Here is a 17892-nt window from a genome sequence, read left to right on the forward strand (position 1 = left end):
TTCCATTGTGCTGAAGTTACTTTACACGCACACAGTCTCTGTAAGTCGTAAACACAAGTTTGTTGAGAGATTGCATACATACATCAACTGTAGTACAGAGTCAGGCTATCAGTTAGCCTCTTATTCTTTAAAAATACATTTCTGCCCAGATCTTAGTTAGTAAGTAAATTGGCAGGGATCATTTCAACTAAAAAGTTTCCTGGTTCTTACCAAGATGAGTTTAGATTTTGGGAGATGACAGCAGCTGGGATCCCATTAGTCACACACTAGCTTGGTGCCTAACAAAGCAGACTGAATGCATGTGTGTGTCTTTTAAAATACATGTCAGAAAAGATGGCTGTCACGGTATTTGTTCATGCTTTTCCGATTCTTGAAAACATGCTAACATGCCAACATGGCGATCCAATGCAAAGGCGGACAGCTTCACCTTTGAAGTCGCCAACGAGTTTATTTACCGCGGTTATAACGGAAGGTTTCTTGTCGTGTAATGCTGTCGGCAGTTAAGATGCACACAAGCACACGTATACACACACTCACACACATGACTGCAGAAGACAGAGGCCAGCCTGTTTAACAAGTAGGTCAAACCGGAGCCAAAAAGAGAGAGAGGGAAAGAAAGACAGAGAGACAGGCATTGGCTGGAGCAAGCACAGCCCTTAGTGCCATCACTGGCTTGTATGAACCAAATGAAAAGACACTGAAGACGTCTAGAGTCACACAGTTATTGCAATGCAAAACACAAGAATAGTAATCGAACAACTGAAAGGTGTGGAAACCCACCAACAGGGAATTTTACAATGTTTCAAGCCATTTGTGTCATCTGATGAATAGATCGTGTCATATAGAGTACACATGTGTTTCGAGTCTCACCTGAGGGCAGTCTTTGATGTAATGGCCCTTGTTGAAGCACAGGTGGCACAAGTAGTTGGGTGGGGGTCTTTTGTTGGGTTTTCTTGGCTCTGAAGAAAGAGAAAGGTCTGAGAAATGGTCCGTCAGGGAGTTGAGTCCATCCACGATGTTGTTCAGGGAGCCATAGGGGGACACATTCTTATACACGTTGTTGTTTAAGGCCTGCGGAATAAGAATATCAGAATATAAGGTTCAGTTTCAACATACAGTTCTTATGATTTTTTTCAATCAATCAATCAAGCAATCACTTTATTTGTCCCCAATGGGGCAATTAGTTGTGCAGCAGTGGGAGCAAAACGTAAAATACATGTCATGTATGATGAATTGTACATGCGATAAACCACAATCCTGAGGCGCACTCACTTCACAAACAATTCCCAACCCGAAGTGTGACTTGTTGACATACAGACCGGGCGACATTACCACATACAAGTTAATATCACATAAAATATTGCATTCCTGGTTTGGAGTGTTACAAACGCTGAGATTAATCACCAATTTCCTTTGAGAGCTGTTTGTCCTATTTTCTGTTGCGCAAAAAAAAAAAACGAGGAGAAAAAAAACCAAAAAAAAAACCTCCAAGATCATTTCTCTCATTAAATTCAGAACATCTGGCGAGAGGCCCAGCTGTGCTCATGAGCTGGAAAAGTACTGAGCATGTCCACAGAGAAAGACAGGACTTTACAGAGGATGACTCATTGTAAACAAGATGGGAGGCATGTTCCCTCGCCAGCCTGTGGAACATCAGCAGTGTCACCATGCTCTGTTGGCGGTAAACTAGCCATGGTCAGTGTTTGAAGCCTGCTCGGAGCCACAGAACGCAGTGTTGCATGCCGCACGGGCCAGTGAATTCATAGAAGATGCAGTCTGAATATTAATAACAGGGACAGCATTGCCTGCAGTCCCTCATTTCCCTTCTCATTCATGTGCTCCCCTGTTCAAATGCAATCCAGAAATGACAGGCAGCAATTGACCTCTGAGTGAAATTGTGTGTTATTTATGAGGAGACAGTTTTATTTTCAGATGGTCAGGCAATTAACCCGTGTGGGCAAGTTCTCCAATAAACAGTCTAACTAGTCGTCTGCCTTGACATTTAATAGTTCAGCTGCAACAGTAACAAAGGTTTCAGACACCGCTCTCAGGTAAAAACATCACCGGGTGTGTAGGTGTGATGAAAACCACAGCGAAAGTCTTTATCGTCCATGACAGTCATGCCTCTTTTTGGGGCACAGGTTCGCGTCTGGGAAATGATGTTACTATTGATGTTTAATGTTGCACGGCAGAGAAACCTTGGACTTGGCAACCTGGCCAAGGCTGAAAGCCAAATCTTTATCTCCAGGCAGTGAGATTGTCTTGCTAACCAGCTCCAGCTTTAAGACTCATGTTCATTTATTACATGTAGTCGTCGTAAATCAAGCGTCACGGCTCTGTAGTTTCTCGAGTTTTCCATCTGCCGTGTGTTTTAGCTGCGTGTATCACTGCATTATGTATTACCACTCCTTCTGGAAATGTACGTGCTTGTGTATTCACTAAACTTGAATCTCGTCGCAGACTGTTAAATTATCTTAACAAACATAAGACAGGAAACTTTGCTCAGTTGATGTTTCTCGCATTTCTTCTGTTTGGCCTGAAACCTCCTACTGTCGGCCCAAAGGAAACTGATTTCTCACACATCTGTTAATGGTGTGGAGAGACCTGTTGGTTTATTTTGTGTGTCTGTGTGAGTGAGTGAGTGAGTGAGTGAGTGAGTGAGTGAGAAAGTGAGTGACTGAATGACAGAGCAGGAGGGTGTGTGTTTACGTGTGTGGTGATGGATGTGTATGCATGCACTGACGACCACTATAATGATTTCTTTACTAGGCGCTATGTGTCAAAGCGACTTGGACAACTGCAGCAGACCTGTGTGACTGTTTTTATAGGTCCGGGGATGAGGTGTCACACTGCAGGGGGCAATCACACACCAATATGTTTCAGCCAGGGCTGTGGTGTCTGGTGGCAACTTTAAAGGCGACAGATTTGAAGTACAATAAATTCCACTGGAGATTACTATCTGGTTGGATGAACCCAGAATGGTTCCAAATGTTCACCTGAACGACTTCTTAGCCGAGGGAGAGAAAGTAACATTTAAACAAAGTGGTGGTAAACATGCTTGACTTGTGCCTCAATATGAGATTCTAATTAAAAACCAATTAATTCTGTTTCACTTCAGTTGGACTGTTGTGTGATCAGTCGCTGCAATAACAACCACATTTCGCATTACTCATCTCACCATCAAATCTCTGCAGAGGTTTATTTTACTTGGCTTATCCAGTATAGTAAGTTGCACAAAGCACCCCCCACCCCCACCCCTTAAACCATTTCCAGACTGTATATTCCCCCAGTTTAAAACACTTTATACTCATGCGGATTGAATGGCATTACACAGTTGTGTGTAATGTATAACGTGCACACCCAATTTTCAGGACTGCTTCATGTTAAATTACTTCAAAAGGCCTCTATGGTTACCACCATAATAATGGACACTGGCTCTAAATGGTGAACACACCATCCATCCAATACTAGTGTTTCCTGGAGTTTCCAACACATAGCGTCATAGTAACATAGATCTAAGAGCCTCAGCTGCAGTGTAATCAACACACTGGGAAGCTTGCTGTATATTCTTTACACTGCCATTTGGCCCACAGAACATGATTATTTTACTCTGTGTGTGTGTGTGTGTGTGTGTGTATGTATGTGTGTGTGGAGGGGGGAGGCTGAGGCGTCCTTTTTGTACTGTATGGTCTGCAGTATCAGGTTTGCACCCTGCATACATTATCAGCATGTTTGCCCCTAAAATTACACCGAGCTACGAAAATAGACAATATGTAAACATGGATAGATTTTGTTTGCACAACCGGGTCTATTTGAAGAAGTCGGAGAGAGCAAACCTCAGCAGGAGGCTGCAGTGGCCTGCTCTCTCCAGACAGAGGCGTACAGGGGAATCTATTTCCATCTGTCCCTTTTTACCTCTCTGATCTAAGACATGTGTGATTAAAGCCCATTTTTCACTCATCAGTTTGCTGAAAACAGACTTATTTATCCCACATTATTCAATGACATTATAGGGAAAGAGGAACTGAATTGTACATGCATAGAAAACTTGTGATTTGTAGCTCTGGTGAAACCCTGTTTGACTAATTAAGCCTAAATTAACTTTCACAAATCAATCCTTTAATATTCCTGCACTAAAAGTGTAACTGAAGTACCCATTAGGGAGTTTAATTACACTGTGACACTTTATAATACTCCTGCAGTACTTTTTTTTTTTTGGTCTTACAATTATGGAGTGACACTTACAGAAGCCTGTATTCTTCTTCTCTTATATAAACTATGACAGCACTCGGCCTGTTACATGTTTTCAGCACCATTCAAAAGGGACACAACCCAAAAATGTTGATCTAATAAGACCATAGTTGAAGTTATTGTTAGAAATATCATGGCGGTTATGCATATCCTACCAGAATAGCCCATGCTGCTCATGCTAAAACATTTGGTGCAACAGTCAACAGACCAACCCTGCTGCTTTCTCACTCTCACAGTAAATTCAGCCACAATCTCGCAATGCGCAACACCCCCACATACATGTGTGCCATCTTTCACCTCATTCCGCTGCAGCTGAAAGAAGTTGTTGAGATAGTTGGAGTTCAGGGAAGAGCTCAAGTCCGCCGCTGCGGGAGTCTTGCTGAAATTGAGATCCGGGTGGGAAGAGTTGGTTTCGGGTCTGAACGCGTCAAAAGCGCTGGTCTGGTGGGGGTCTTGTAAGGAGAGATAGACCCAGTTGAGAAGTTGCGCAGGCTGGTACACGGAGGCACTCGTGTCTATGGCAGACAACAAGCTCATCTTTCAATTGAAATGGCTAAACTGGATTTTCCACCGCTGATTCTTGGACTGGTCTCAACTCTTCTGCCGCCTTGCTTTTCGCTCCCGTATCCCGGCAGATGGAAAGCGCTCCTCTCTCTTGCCGTAAAGGGCCCTGTCCTCCTCACGCCGGGAGCCTCGTCCCAGTTAGATGTTACTCAAAAGTCATTGCGCTGACATGTCAGTATAAAAACTTTTCCCCTGCTCCCCATGGTCCGCTATCTGCCTTTATTGCAGCGGGGCAGAGAGAAGCTCATTGAATATGTAATGAGGAAGGCTCTGCGTCACCGAGGGCGCAGGCCAATCAGCGTCTGGTGGCTATGAATATTCATTTATGGTTTTCTGGTCGAGACAAATGGTTCATCTGCTTATTCTAAGTGTTCAACCCCGCAGCTCAGCCTTTCCACAAGGTTAATAAATATTTTGCCTCATGTGCAAACTGATATTTAGTGTTGTACTGCTATTTATGAGTATTTATATTGTTCTTATTTTTATTGTTCTAGTTTATTTCTTTACTCTTTTTACTGTACACAGAGAGAGAAGGTTCACCGGAGTCAGAGTCCTTGTTTGCTTGTACAAACTTGGCCAATAAAGGTGATTCTGATGTGTTGTCATCTTTATCGGGCCTAACAGACACATGATGATACTTATGCATATTCACTTGTTGCATTTATTCATTAATAACATTTGTTTTGCCTGTAGGTGTTGAAAAGTGGTTGTGTGTGTGTGTGTGTGTGAGAGAGAGAGGTGACTGATAGGTGTTTTGTTTATTCAGAGACAAAAGTGAGTAGTTGCACCTAACCAACCACGTTAATGAAGAAAAGGCCTATCTGTAAGGCAACAGTGTGTCACATACGTTTACTTAAACTCATAATTCTGTCAGTCAGATCCCTGAAAAACATTTCCTCTTATGTGCAACAAGAAATAAGCTATCAAATGAGTTAATAAACCAATAAAACCAACACCTGACCACCAGCTATGGCACCCCTCAGGAGCACCATGTTCAGCATGTCCCAGCCCACTATGTTATGGAGAAAGCTTTAAAAATGGCTCCCTCTTGTGGCATATCCTTCACACACACACACACACACACACACACACACACACACACCACTGCAAAACAAAAGTTTGCAGTGTCCTTTTTTTTAATATAAGTGTTATTTTCATTGACAAACAGCATGACAAACATAGACATCATATGAATTAACAATATCTGGGGTTGGAACATCAACACAGATCACATCACAGCGCTCAGAAATCTGTTCATTAATGTGTTTTATTGGATACATATGTTCATAGTGTTGATTACTTTTCTATTATTGGAAGATTGAAGTGTGTGTTGCCTGTTAGTGATCAATGTGTGTGTTGTCTGTTAGTGATCATGTGTGTGTTGCCTGCTAGTAAACAGTGTGTGTGTTGATTAAGAAATAGTTTAAAGAAGGAAATACAAAGTCCACTATTAACAGTGGTCGAACAAACAATAACAGTAGTTACACCAACAACGATGATGATAATGATAATAATAATAAAACAGACCTGGTTTTAATCAGATTTCTGAAACTTTGAATGTTGCTACAATAGGCCTAAGCTTGTACAACAATATAACTACTGTGTGTCTGAGAGTCAGTACACATCAAATGAATAGGTGGTTTGACTCAGTAATAGACCTATTGTGAAATATCAGGTGACGTCTGTCATTGATGTACGTGTGTGTTGTCAGGTAGTGAACACGTGTGTGTTGTCTGTTAGTGAACATGTGTGTGTTGTCAGGTAGTGAACAGTGTGTGTTGTCAGGTAGTGAACACGTGTGTGTTGTCAGGTAGTGAACAGTGTGTGTGTGTGTGTGTGTGTGTGTTACCTGGTAGTGAACAGTGTGTGTGTGTGTGTGTGTGTTGTCTGTTAGTGAACATCTGTGTTGTGTGGTAGTGAACAGTGTGTGTTACCTGGTAGTGAACAGTGTGTGTGTGTTACCTGGTAGTGAACAGTGTGTGTGTGTTACCTGGTAGTGAACAGTGTGTGTGTGTTACCTGGTAATGAACAGTGTGTATGTTGCATGTTAGTAAACGTGTGTGTGTGTGTTGTGTGGTAGTGATCCTGTGTGTCTTCATGGCTGCAGTCACGTGGTCAGAGCCCGGCTGCCTGTCACTGCAGCGGAGGGCAGATGAACAGTCAGATGGGTGGGTTCCTCCTCACATGGAAAGTATGAGTGCCACCCACTTCAGTAAACACAGTCAATACTGCGGCTGGTCAGAAGAAAACGTCCTCCAGGAAGAGACCGAAAGCGGATTAAAGTAAGTGCTAAAATCAAACAACTACTCAACCAGGCCGAGCTAGAGTAATACCAGACACATTAGCGGGTGTTTTCAGTCAGGTTTGGAGACGTTGATACTGTTTTTGAAGTCGCTTTTCTTACGTTACTCCGCTGCTCTCCGCGGCGTCGTTAGCCTACCAACGTTAGTGCAGATCTACCCCAGCTTTTAGCTCAGCCAGGTGAGGCTTCAAAATGCTCCTAGCTCCATTTTGCTGCTGTTATTTAGCCGGTTTTGTGTCGTTTATTTGTGGGGAGCTAGCTAGCTAAGTTACGGCGCAGAGCAGGGTTTAGCTGACAGGCTGGTCTATCCGTACTATGTAAATTGGATTGGTGGTTCACTTAGCTAGTTTTCGGTAGGATATTTGTACAGGCCTGAAGTATTAGCCTACCCTCTTTTAAAAATAAACTTTAGTTATGAGCTTAATGTCGGTTTTCCATTGACTGGTGTGACTTGTTTAGTCAGTGCAGTGTACTCACCAGCCAAAATGAATTATTTAGTAGTGTTTTATATTTGGCCAGTTTAGCAATCTTCTTTCTTAAGTTTTAAAGTGAGTGAACTGACACACCTAGTGTCACAAAATGGAGCCAGGATATTCATAGTAACAAGCTAATAGCAATCATCACTGTCTTGCAGCACCTTATGAAGCTGTGGTACTGTTTTCTTCTCAAGGATCTTTAACCCTGAAATGCTAAATGTCTTTAATAGCCCCCCCAACTCCCTAAGCAAATATTGCATGACTGTGCAGAGGTGTCAGGATTTGCAGCTGTGCAGTTTCCTGGCAGTTTGAGGTGTGAAAAGCAATTAGATGTGATATGTTTGCACTTGGAGAGTGAGTTAAATTAGTTTGAACCTGAAACATTTCACCCTGTATTAGATAAACCACATTTGTTCACTGTCTTAACTGCGGATGAAGCATTGCGCAAGGCCGCTTGGTGTCAGCATCTAGTTCAAAAGTGTGCATGAGGAGGAAGTGAGTCCAGAAGTTTAGAGTATTTATTTAACAGTGGAGTCTTTGTAACCTTTGTCTATGCAAATCAGAAAGTAGGTTAGAAAATAATTGCTGTATTCAGTGACTTTAATAATTCGATGAGAGTAGCCTCCCTGCCCCGTGTTCTCATTCAAACATGGCAGTGTCCTTTTTCTGTGTCCATAAAATGCAAAGCAGGAAAGACTGTTCCATCTGAGTCCACTGAAGTCAGTTTTACCATGGAACAATCGGGCCAATTGGTACGCAGGCCTTTCATGCTAAACTTAACCGAAATTAAAGTTTCCTCACCGCCCCACCACTCAGCTAAAAATGTCCAAGTGATCCAATGGCCCTGGAATGAAGGGTTTGCCTTTCGTTAGATTGCAGTGACAGTGACACTTGCATCGCCTCATTTGAAAGCAAAGACCGCTGTGGCCAGATCACAGATTCAGTTCACGTTAGGAAAATAACTGAAACTGGAGAAAGAATTGAATAGACCTGTAGTTGTTTGCCAAGAGGTGCATAAACAGCACTACACTGAGTCAAGGGATTTGACCTTAAAAGCAGATGAGTACTATATGAACAATAAAGCAAATAACTATATAATCATTACAAGTCAGAACTACACTTTCAGTGCATGTACACTATTTAAACGCACCAGTTCTGCAGTGTTCTCGTGTTAGTCAATGAGGATTTCTGCTCCGTGGGAACGAGGGGCAGGTTTGGAACTGGGTGTGTTTTCTTATCTTGCTGTCTTGTTGCTATGTCAATGCATTCAGTGTGGCTTAAGGGTGCCATTAACTGTGTTGTGTCCTTTCTATGAATTGGCCTCCAGCCAAAAATAAAAGTAGTAGAACCAACAGATAAAATACATCTTTGTCTGGGTGGCTGCACAAGATGATTATTACATTTTTTAGAAATGAGTCATGTTTGATAGTCCTTTGATTGACAGTTCTGTTTTCTGTGCTCTGCAGCCATGAGCTACCCTGGATACCCCCCTCAGGCAGGCGGATACCCACCTCAGCCTGGAGCGTACCCTCCCCAAGCAGGAGGCTACCCACCCCAGCCAAGCGGCTACCCTCCTCAAGCTGGTGGCTACCCTCCTCAAGCTGGTGGCTACCCTCCTCAGGCTGGTGGCTACCCTCCTCAAGCTGGTGGCTATCCACCACAGGCAGGGGGCTATCCTCCACAGGCAGGAGGGTATCCTCCACAGGCAGGGGGGTATCCACCGCAGGCTGGAGGTTACCCACAGGCACCACCCCCAGGTAAGCCATCAAGCCACACTGTGCCTAAATGTGCTGATTTGCTCGCTTGCTGATAGTTAGATTGATACCACTCTCATGTCTCTATATTTACTCATGTAAGTATGAAGCTAAATCACTATTTATTTCTTTTGATACAAAAATGAAGTTTAAAAATGACGTGGTTTTACGGAGGGTAATGTGCTGAACTATTTCTTGGCTGGGCGGAGGGACTTCCTGGTGTCTTGTTGTCACTGTTATGGCTACAGTTACATGGATTAAACAAATGAGAAATAACATGCGACCTAGTTTGCTTTAGAAGTGATGGTTGGCAGATTTTGTTACCTTTGGACAGAGCCAGGCTAGCGGCCCCATCCAATCTTTATGCTAAACCAAGCAAACAAGCTGTCGTAGCTTCATATTTACCGAACAGACATGAGAATGATATCGATCTTCTCATCAAACTCTCAGCAAGACAGATTCTAACTCCATTAAGTGATCTGTGGCCACTGAGGACAGAAACACTTTAAAATAGATTTAGAGACATAAACCCATAACCCTTATGCCCAAATAATAAGCGTTTGATGTACCACCTGATCAAGTGGTTATGGTATAACGTGAAATAAAATGGCAGACTTTCTCATCTAACACATACAGAGCAACATGAGCTTCCAGAAAAAATATGTGGGTGTGAAACAGACTGTTAAGGTTTTCTGGTGTGTATCTTAGATAAGGTGATTCAGTTGTGTCATGCTTGTAGGCAACAGGGATCATGAGACTAGTTAACAGAGTGTTTTTTTCCCTCAAAAACAAACAATCCTCTCCTGTTGCTAAGACAGACAAGTCCCACAGTCCATCTTTCACATAGTTTTCCTATTCTCTGCCCAGCACTCTTTCACCTAGTTGGAGAGTGAGAAAAAGGAAGTTCCAGTAAGAAGGGCCTTTCCTGTCTCAATCTAATATTCTCAATTCTTTTAGGGATTTAGTAACAATGCATCCTCAACTTTTCCAAACAGCTCTGTCTTTGTTGTCTGCTACAGGCAGCTGGGGAGGTGGCCCTGCTGGTGGATATCCCTCTATCGGTCTTGATAGCCTATCCAACCCTGGATACAACGCTGGCATGGTGAGTTCAGCCCACAAAATCACCTTCGCCTGCACCCTGAAAATCAATGCAATATGTGTAATCCAACATCACCAGATTATTACATTGAATGTTCCAGTTAGAATGAATTACACAGCCATTCACGGAATATCACATCCTTTCACTTTACGGTAAGACTTTTCCAAAGTCAGCGTCCTAAAATCCTCAGCATTGCCATTTTCTTTGTCAGCTTCTCTTTCTTTGCATGAGACAGTCCCATACAGTCACATACTCATCTTATTCATTATTCATTCCTGTCGTATTCATGCTTCTTAAACCTATCAATGTAGTGCAACTTTCTTTTCCTGCTGTTTTCTGATTCATTGTCTATTTTGTATTCTCCTTTGTCTTATCTATGATGATGAATTGAAATCTTATCATATAGCATGGCCACACTTTGTTTGGATACTTGTATGTCACGAAACACGAATAAGTTCAAAACATCAGTAACATTAACTTCAGTTTCTGCTCTGAAGTTAGATCCAGGTTAAGAGGCGTTTTCATGGAAATTTGTTAAACATTGATTCATTCCATAAATAAATCTAATCCACAGAAGGTGTGACCAGCTATCTGTGCTTTATAAAAAAATCTTAAAGGATCTGTGCACATATTATGGGATGCCAATCTTTTCAAATCACAGGCCAACCAGATCTCTGCAGGCATGATGGGTTTCCTTCAAAACCCATCCATGTTCGCCCAAGCCCCTGGGGGGTACCCACCTGCCCCTCATCCTAGCGGGTACGGTGCCCCCTTCCCTAACCAACAGTCATATGGCCTGTACCCACAGCCAGGAGGGACCATGCCCCAACACCAAGGCCCAGGGATGGGCTACCCTGGTCAGCCTGGCCAGCCAATGCCCGGATACCCGCGTGCACCATCACCCAACCCACCCATGGCTGGTTACGGAGGAGCACCAGCACCCATGCCAGCGTACCCAAAGGTCCCATCACCAAATCCGTCCATGCCAGCCTATGGAGGAGGAGCCATGCCAATTGCTCCACCTGTCAATGTAATATGATACAATACAATACTTATTTGACCACATCGGTTAAAAATATCTGTCTTCTTATTATGCATCTGTTTAAAAAAATAAAAAATTGATAACTGTGTTGTTATCTTAGAGGGGCTTCCGGGGAACAATCAAGGACTTTCCTGGGGCTGACCCACTCAAGGATGTGGAGGTCCTGAGGAAGGCCATGAAGGGCTTTGGTGAGTGCTGCAGACACAGACTTGAAGTGAGAACTAAGAACTAAGAAGTGTTTATGTGATTACCTGCAGTCTGCCTGTGTGGTCTTGTTCAGTGTAATGGGAAAAAGTAATTTCTAAAAAATTAGAGGCACATTTATAAGTGTTTTTCTGTGTTTTATGAGCAAATGGAAACACTTTTTATTTATAGTTCATTGTGCATGAATTAGTTTCTGTGTGAAGGGCAAAGACTATTTTTGAAGTCAAATCACCTAATACATTAGCCAAATACATCCTATGGCTGTTATCTGACAAAGAATTTATTTTTTAAAGACTGCCTTAATTTCCTTCGGATTTTAGCTTTGTTTAAAAAGATACTTCTTGTTTTCAGGTATTGACGAGAAACTTTACATTAAGACATAACTTTGTGTCTGATTTGATGCTGTGGGCTTGTCTGTGCAGGAACTGATGAGCAAGCCATCATCGACTTACTGGGGAGTCGCTCCAACAGGCAGCGTGTGCCTTTGCTCCGGGCCTACAAAACCTCCTATGGGAAGGTAACATTCCTGTTCCTGCTCGTTGTTAAGTTTATATGTCATTAATGAGATACCTGATACCATTTTCCACTGGGAGAATATCAGCGTTTAAAAAAAAATATATATATATATATATATATATTATTCACACAGAAAACTCACAATTTCTTAACATAGAGTCATATGTAGCTCAGTGTGTATTATCTACCATTGCATAATGGTTACAGGCAGACGACAGGTGCTGGTGCTGCCAGTAAAATGGAGAGGGGATTGGATGTCCTCAGAGCTCATTATAGCTATGCCACGGTGCTCTGTGCGGTAGGTTGTTCACAGCTGCACATGATGGGTTGGAGTTATTCCATGCATGTTTCCATTTTCAGGATCTGATTAAGGACTTGCATTCAGAACTGTCGGGCGACTTTAGGAAGTTGGTCATGGCGACACTGAAGACCCCTGCTGAGTTTGATGCCTCTGAGCTCCACAGTGCTATTAAGGTAAATGCTCACAAACATTTTCTTTTTCTTATGTCAACATAGAATGCTTCATAGTCAGGTTACTATGTGATTTTGCATTGAAAATGCACTTGCTTACCTCTTATTTTGAAATGTTCGTAGATAATGTAGCATACTTACATGTTAAGTTATTATAGAACATTGTGAAAAACAGCATTCGTTTTGGGTTTGAGTGAAGATTCACTTAACAAAAACCAACAGAGGAATTTTAGCTGCTACGAGGCCACAGGATGAGGTTGTCATTGTTCTGTCCTCCTAACAGGGAGCTGGAACTGATGAAGCCTGTCTGATAGAGATCCTGTCTTCTCGCTCCAACACTGAAATCAAAGAGATAAACCGTGTTTACAAAGCAGGTGAGAGGCCTCAGGGCGGTTAATCACACAGCACTGTGTTAAAAGAGTTTTATTCCATTAGCGAGATAAGCTCAGTGTATCTAGATTTGGGTACTGCCATACAATTTGTACATTCAAGTGTTATGGTTAGGAATCTGTTCCACATAATTTCATAATAAGAAATGGAAATTAAGGTTTCATAACTGTACCTACAGAAGAACATTATTCAATTTGCAAAGATTTCTTCAATTTCATGGTTTATTTATGTAATTCAGTGTTTTTTGCTATTATATTTTTATGCTTCTGTATTAATCCAGTCAGTAAGATGCTAGCTGTAAAAACAAAATATTCCTTATTCATAAGTCATCCGTCTTTGTTTGTTTGAAGCATTACTTTTTGCCTTTTCAGAATACAAGAAAACACTGGAGGATGCCATCAGTGGGGATACCTCAGGCCACTTCCGCCGGCTCCTGATCTCTCTGGCCCAGGTACAGATACAATACAAACTAATTATCCGTATGCCTGTGGTCTCTTAGCAACTACTTGTCAGATATAATTAGGAATATGCCGTTCTGTATTTTGTAGGGTAATCGTGACGAACGAGGAAATGTCGACATCTCTCTGGCTAAACAGGATGCTCAGGTAAAATCTGCTCCATTCGCATTAATGATTAATGTCTGATGATTCGTCGGTACTTCATTTATTGATAATTGCTTCACCTGTTGATTGCAAAGACATGCTGATTTGTACACATTGCTCTTCTCCTTATAGGCCCTGTATGCTGCTGGAGAAAACAAGCTGGGAACTGATGAGTCCAAATTTAATGCCATTTTGTGTGCCAGGAGCAAACCCCATCTGAGAGCAGGTATTGTTCCCGAAGAAATGTTTACAAGCATAATGTAACATTGCATCAACATGTAAGACGTATTAAAGGATAATTGAGGATCAGGCCACAAATGCAAGTTTAGTGCTTTGTTCGTTACGTTGCTGATGGTGTGTGTGTGTGTGTGTGTGTGTGTGTGTGTGTGTGTGTGTGTGTGTGTTCAGTGTTTCTTGAGTACCAGCAGATGTGTGGCAGGGATATTGAGAAGAGCATCAGCAGGGAGATGTCCGGAGACCTTGAGAGTGGCATGCTGGCAGTGGGTAAGAATACACACATACCTATTTCAGGCTAGTCTCAGAAGGGCCACACCCATGTATTGTAAGAGCCAGGACGTCTTCCAGATAATTAGTTCATGACGAGTGTACAGGCTTGTCTGCAGTACGTTTGACGTTACATTCAGTCATTAAACATTGTCCATGTTCATTAAGTTGCATACTGTATAGTACTGGAGGAAGGGGTGCTGTTGAATAATCTCTTTATGATTTCTTTGTTTCTCCCTGTTTTGCAAACATTCCTTAGGGTTATGGTACAGTAGCCTGTTTCTAGATGTGTTTTTATTTGAATCTTTCCTCTGGTTTTGCCCACCCAGTCTACACATTTTCATTGTGAGCCGGTGTGCACTGCAGTGCTTGATGTTTGCCATTGTTTTTGACTGTTTCATTTCTCTCTTCCTGACATCTTGACAGTGTTTTTGTCTCTGATTTCAATTCATATATGTTTTTTAATACAACTTGCTTCAAAGCTGCATGATCAATATTTGGCCAGCAGGGGGCAGACAATAATGTCTTACTTTGTATCACCTTTATAAAGGTGTTCTGATGGACATGAGCAAACGCTTGTAGACTCAGAGCAAAATGATCTTGTTGGGGTCACATTTCCTCTCACCTGATGGATGTAAATCTAATAGTCACACTCCTTTTTCGCTCTGTTTTGGTCTTCACCAGCTCTGTCAGTCAGTGCTGGTCTGGTAGTTTATTTATCGGACCTTTTTTTGATTTAAAAACAGCTGTCGCCTCCTGCTAGCGGTGTGGTTATTTTGTAGCTGAAAATGGGTAAACTCCATCCAGATGGTGAATGTGCTGGCCTGAAACAGGCTTATAAGCTCAGTAAAGCTACAGATAATCCTATAGGTTTTTCATTACAAGTGACCTCTCCTTCAGAGTCCTCACAGTCACTTCATTAAATCTAAAAATAATGATTAATGCAGCTTTAATTTTTGCCATCCTGTTATGTATTGTTATATGGTGTATGTATAGCTTGATTTTTCATAGTTCACCTTTACCATCAGTGTCTTCATCATCCTCACATTGCAGCGATAGTCATCAGTAATCCAGTGGGCTTGTTTGTATAAAAGACAAAGTGCATTGTTCATGTGTTGGAAATAAGTACAAGTTTTTATATATCATAAGTATTTTCTCTGTTTCAGTGAAGTGTATTAAGAACACTACTGCCTACTTTGCTGAGAGACTTTACAAGGCCATGAAAGTGAGTCACCCTGTCTTGTTTGGCCAGTTTTGTTCTATACATAGACAGCAAACTATTTAATCTATGTCCCGCTCATACATATTTACATAAATGCTCATGTGTTCAGGGAGCTGGGACCAAAGACGTAACCCTGATCCGGATCATGGTCTCCCGCTCTGAGGTTGACATGCTGGATATCCGCCAGGAATATGTTAAAAACTACGGCAAGTCGCTGTACACACACATCTCTGTAAGTATCATCATCGTGAATTGTATTTAATACTAAGACACCTACAGCTGCACGGAAGATTCAAAAGCAACAAGTACGCAAATAATTTGTCGATGCTTTTGTTTTATTGACAGGGAGACACATCAGGAGACTACAAGAAACTCCTATTGAAGTTTTGTGGGGGCAGCGACTGAAAAGGAAACAATGTCTGCAACATTTTAGAAAGTCTCTATAAATCTGCCTTCTCTATCAGCACTATACACAATCCGCAGTTCTGCATGCCGTGCCAGTACTCTCAATGCAATGTTTATCTAGTTTTAACAACCTCAATATCACACATTGTTTTTTTTCTATATACAATATGCAAAAATGCTTTATATTTTTTCACTTGTGATATTGTTGTTGAGTTGAACATACATGGCCATACAATAGATTTGCAAGAGAATACTTTAGTTTTTAGATCTATATATTTTTAAGATGCCGTAGTTCAGTTGTGCCAATATGATCAGATATCTAATGTTATCTGGCATATTTGTCTGCAAATTTTCTAATCTTCAGCAATGCTGAAGAAAGTATGAGACAGAGAATACAGAGCAGCTAAGTACCAAAGTTGTCTGTTAATGTTTTGCAATTAATCTTTTCTATATTTTGCCTCTACAGTTGTGTTGTATTTGCAACCGATGCTTTAATTTGTGTGTCATGTATCTGTCATGGTAACATGTAAAACTCAAGTATAATTTCATACATTGTTCATTAAGATAAATTCATAATTTTATCTTTATGAGTCACAGAAAATAAATGTTGAGAAACCACGCTGGTTTATCACGTTACTTTAAAGTCACTTAAAAACAAACTACATAAGAACCGGCCTTATTTAGATGCAGATGTCCCTCTTAAATTCAAAGTAATGTATCTTATCTCTTCACTGGTTCATAAGGGAATGGATCCTGAAGTGCAGTACGTTTTGTACATAGAGATTCATCCCGAGGTCCCTACATTTTCATCAGGTGGCGTATTAAACTCTTACAATATGCTCCAAAACTATCATGACTCAGAGCTGCTCTACAACTGTTGGCGCTTGGTAGTAGACTCATATTGCCAGTAGAGGGCAGTGAGGTCTTTATTCAACCTCAACAGCTACACCATAGGGGTGAATTTAAACAAGCAGAGCTCCTTACGAAGATGTGGAGAATATGGATACTAACCACACATTCAGTTTAAATTTGTAAAAGCCTCATAATAAACAAGTGTCTTCATTCTGACAGCGAATATGTTCAAAGTCTATCGGTCAGTTCAACAAACCAATTGATGAGTCTTAAGTACACAGCATTTTGCTCAATCAATACGGCTACACGCATTCTCCTTCAGGGGTGTAAGGCCAGCGTGCTTGGCTGCACATGGAGCTCTCCATGCCTTATTACGTCCTGTTGGCTTCACTTAAAATGCTGTTGAACACACATGACTGTGGGGATGTGGCTCTGTGCTCGGCTGGCTACAGTAGTGTGTGTGAGTTAACTGCACTGCGATCAATAACTCTGTGAAGTGAGGCTGGGGGAGCCCGTGGAATTGATGGCATCCATAAAGCTTCCTTGGCCGCATTAAACAAGAGCAGCGTGTCTGCAGTGCTGTGAGGAAGACCTGTGGGTAACCGCCACTCTGTAAGAATCATTTTTGATTACATCAAGTTAAAACTGACTAGAAATGTCAGAAAAGGTTTGAGGGCCTTTTGTAGATGTTTAGATTACAATAACTAGAATGTTAATGAAGATTAAACATTAAATCTGTTTTGAGAAGATAATTTTGTCATTGTTGTACGGGGTTATCTCAATTTGTCTCAGCAGGTCTCTGCCAACATTGTAATTTTTATATCATTATGATCAGAAACCTCCCGTCTGTGGCAGGCGTCCAGCTGGAGGCTGTGTAATCTATTTCTACTTAATAACCATGAATTGCCTAATTTAATGTCTATTATAATGTATCTAATCACTTGGGAATCCTCCAGTGCCTTCAGCTCTGTGGTATTGTTGGGGAACTGGTGGCTTTACATTAAAAAGTCTTAAAAAGTGTCGGTGTGATGATGGGACCCACGAACTCATCCTCCTCTAACATGTCGTCACTTATTTGAATTGGTACAGCTCATTCAAACACCTCGGGAACACTATTCCTCTTGGGCACTCTGGCAGGATAGAGATAAAACGGATACTACCATTGTTGAGAATGATTTATTTAGATGCAGTAAATAAAAGTATGTCAAAAGTGAGTGGATAATAAAGTGACTGTTTTG

At 41.6% G+C, this 17892-nt stretch overlaps 2 protein-coding genes across 4 annotated transcripts in view; one reads left to right on the forward strand and one right to left on the reverse strand.

Annotated features, from left to right (window-relative positions):
* The window catches only part of zcchc24 (zinc finger, CCHC domain containing 24), a 28733-nt gene extending 23729 nt beyond the window's left edge, over positions 1-5004 (reverse strand). Inside the window, exons 1-2 of one of the 2 annotated variants that reach the window (XM_070841142.1) lie at positions 4549-5004; positions 871-1071 (exon numbers count right to left, since the gene is read on the reverse strand). In XM_070841142.1, the coding sequence (XP_070697243.1) occupies positions 871-1071; positions 4549-4788 (441 nt within the window). In that variant the 5' untranslated portion in view covers positions 4789-5004. Of the gene's footprint in view, positions 1-870; positions 1072-4530 lie in introns of both variants that reach the window. The other variant, XM_070841141.1, reaches the window with a different exon arrangement.
* Positions 5005-6990: 1986 nt separating this feature from the next.
* Positions 6991-16421, forward strand: anxa11a (annexin A11a). Of its 2 annotated transcripts, none has more exons than XM_070840714.1 (15): positions 6991-7097; positions 9060-9350; positions 10367-10449; positions 11108-11476; positions 11589-11676; positions 12115-12209; positions 12569-12682; positions 12963-13053; positions 13441-13520; positions 13618-13674; positions 13804-13897; positions 14080-14175; positions 15342-15400; positions 15507-15629; positions 15743-16421. In XM_070840714.1, the coding sequence occupies exons 2-15, from the start codon at positions 9062-9064 to the stop codon at positions 15800-15802; spliced, it is 1698 nt and encodes a 565-aa protein (XP_070696815.1). In that variant the 5' UTR covers positions 6991-7097; positions 9060-9061; the 3' UTR covers positions 15803-16421. The 2 variants fall into 2 exon arrangements, with proteins under 2 accessions (XP_070696815.1, XP_070696816.1); XM_070840715.1 differs by having other exon boundaries at positions 11255-11476.
* The last annotated feature ends 1471 nt before the right edge of the window (positions 16422-17892 follow it).

Source organism: Pempheris klunzingeri, chromosome 12 (genome assembly GCF_042242105.1).
Source record: "Pempheris klunzingeri isolate RE-2024b chromosome 12, fPemKlu1.hap1, whole genome shotgun sequence".
In the NCBI taxonomy this organism is placed as follows: domain Eukaryota; kingdom Metazoa; phylum Chordata; class Actinopteri; order Acropomatiformes; family Pempheridae; genus Pempheris; species Pempheris klunzingeri.

Excerpts from the sequence above, each read along its gene's own strand:
- anxa11a (XM_070840714.1), top strand. The coding sequence starts at position 9,062 with ATGAGCTACCCTGGATACCCCCCTCAGGCAGGCGGATACCCACCTCAG. Across the intron at positions 12,210-12,568 it reads ACAAAACCTCCTATGGGAAG|GATCTGATTAAGGACTTGCA; the intron begins GTAACATTCCTG and ends TTCCATTTTCAG. Across the intron at positions 14,176-15,341 it reads GAGTGGCATGCTGGCAGTGG|TGAAGTGTATTAAGAACACT; the intron begins GTAAGAATACAC and ends TCTCTGTTTCAG.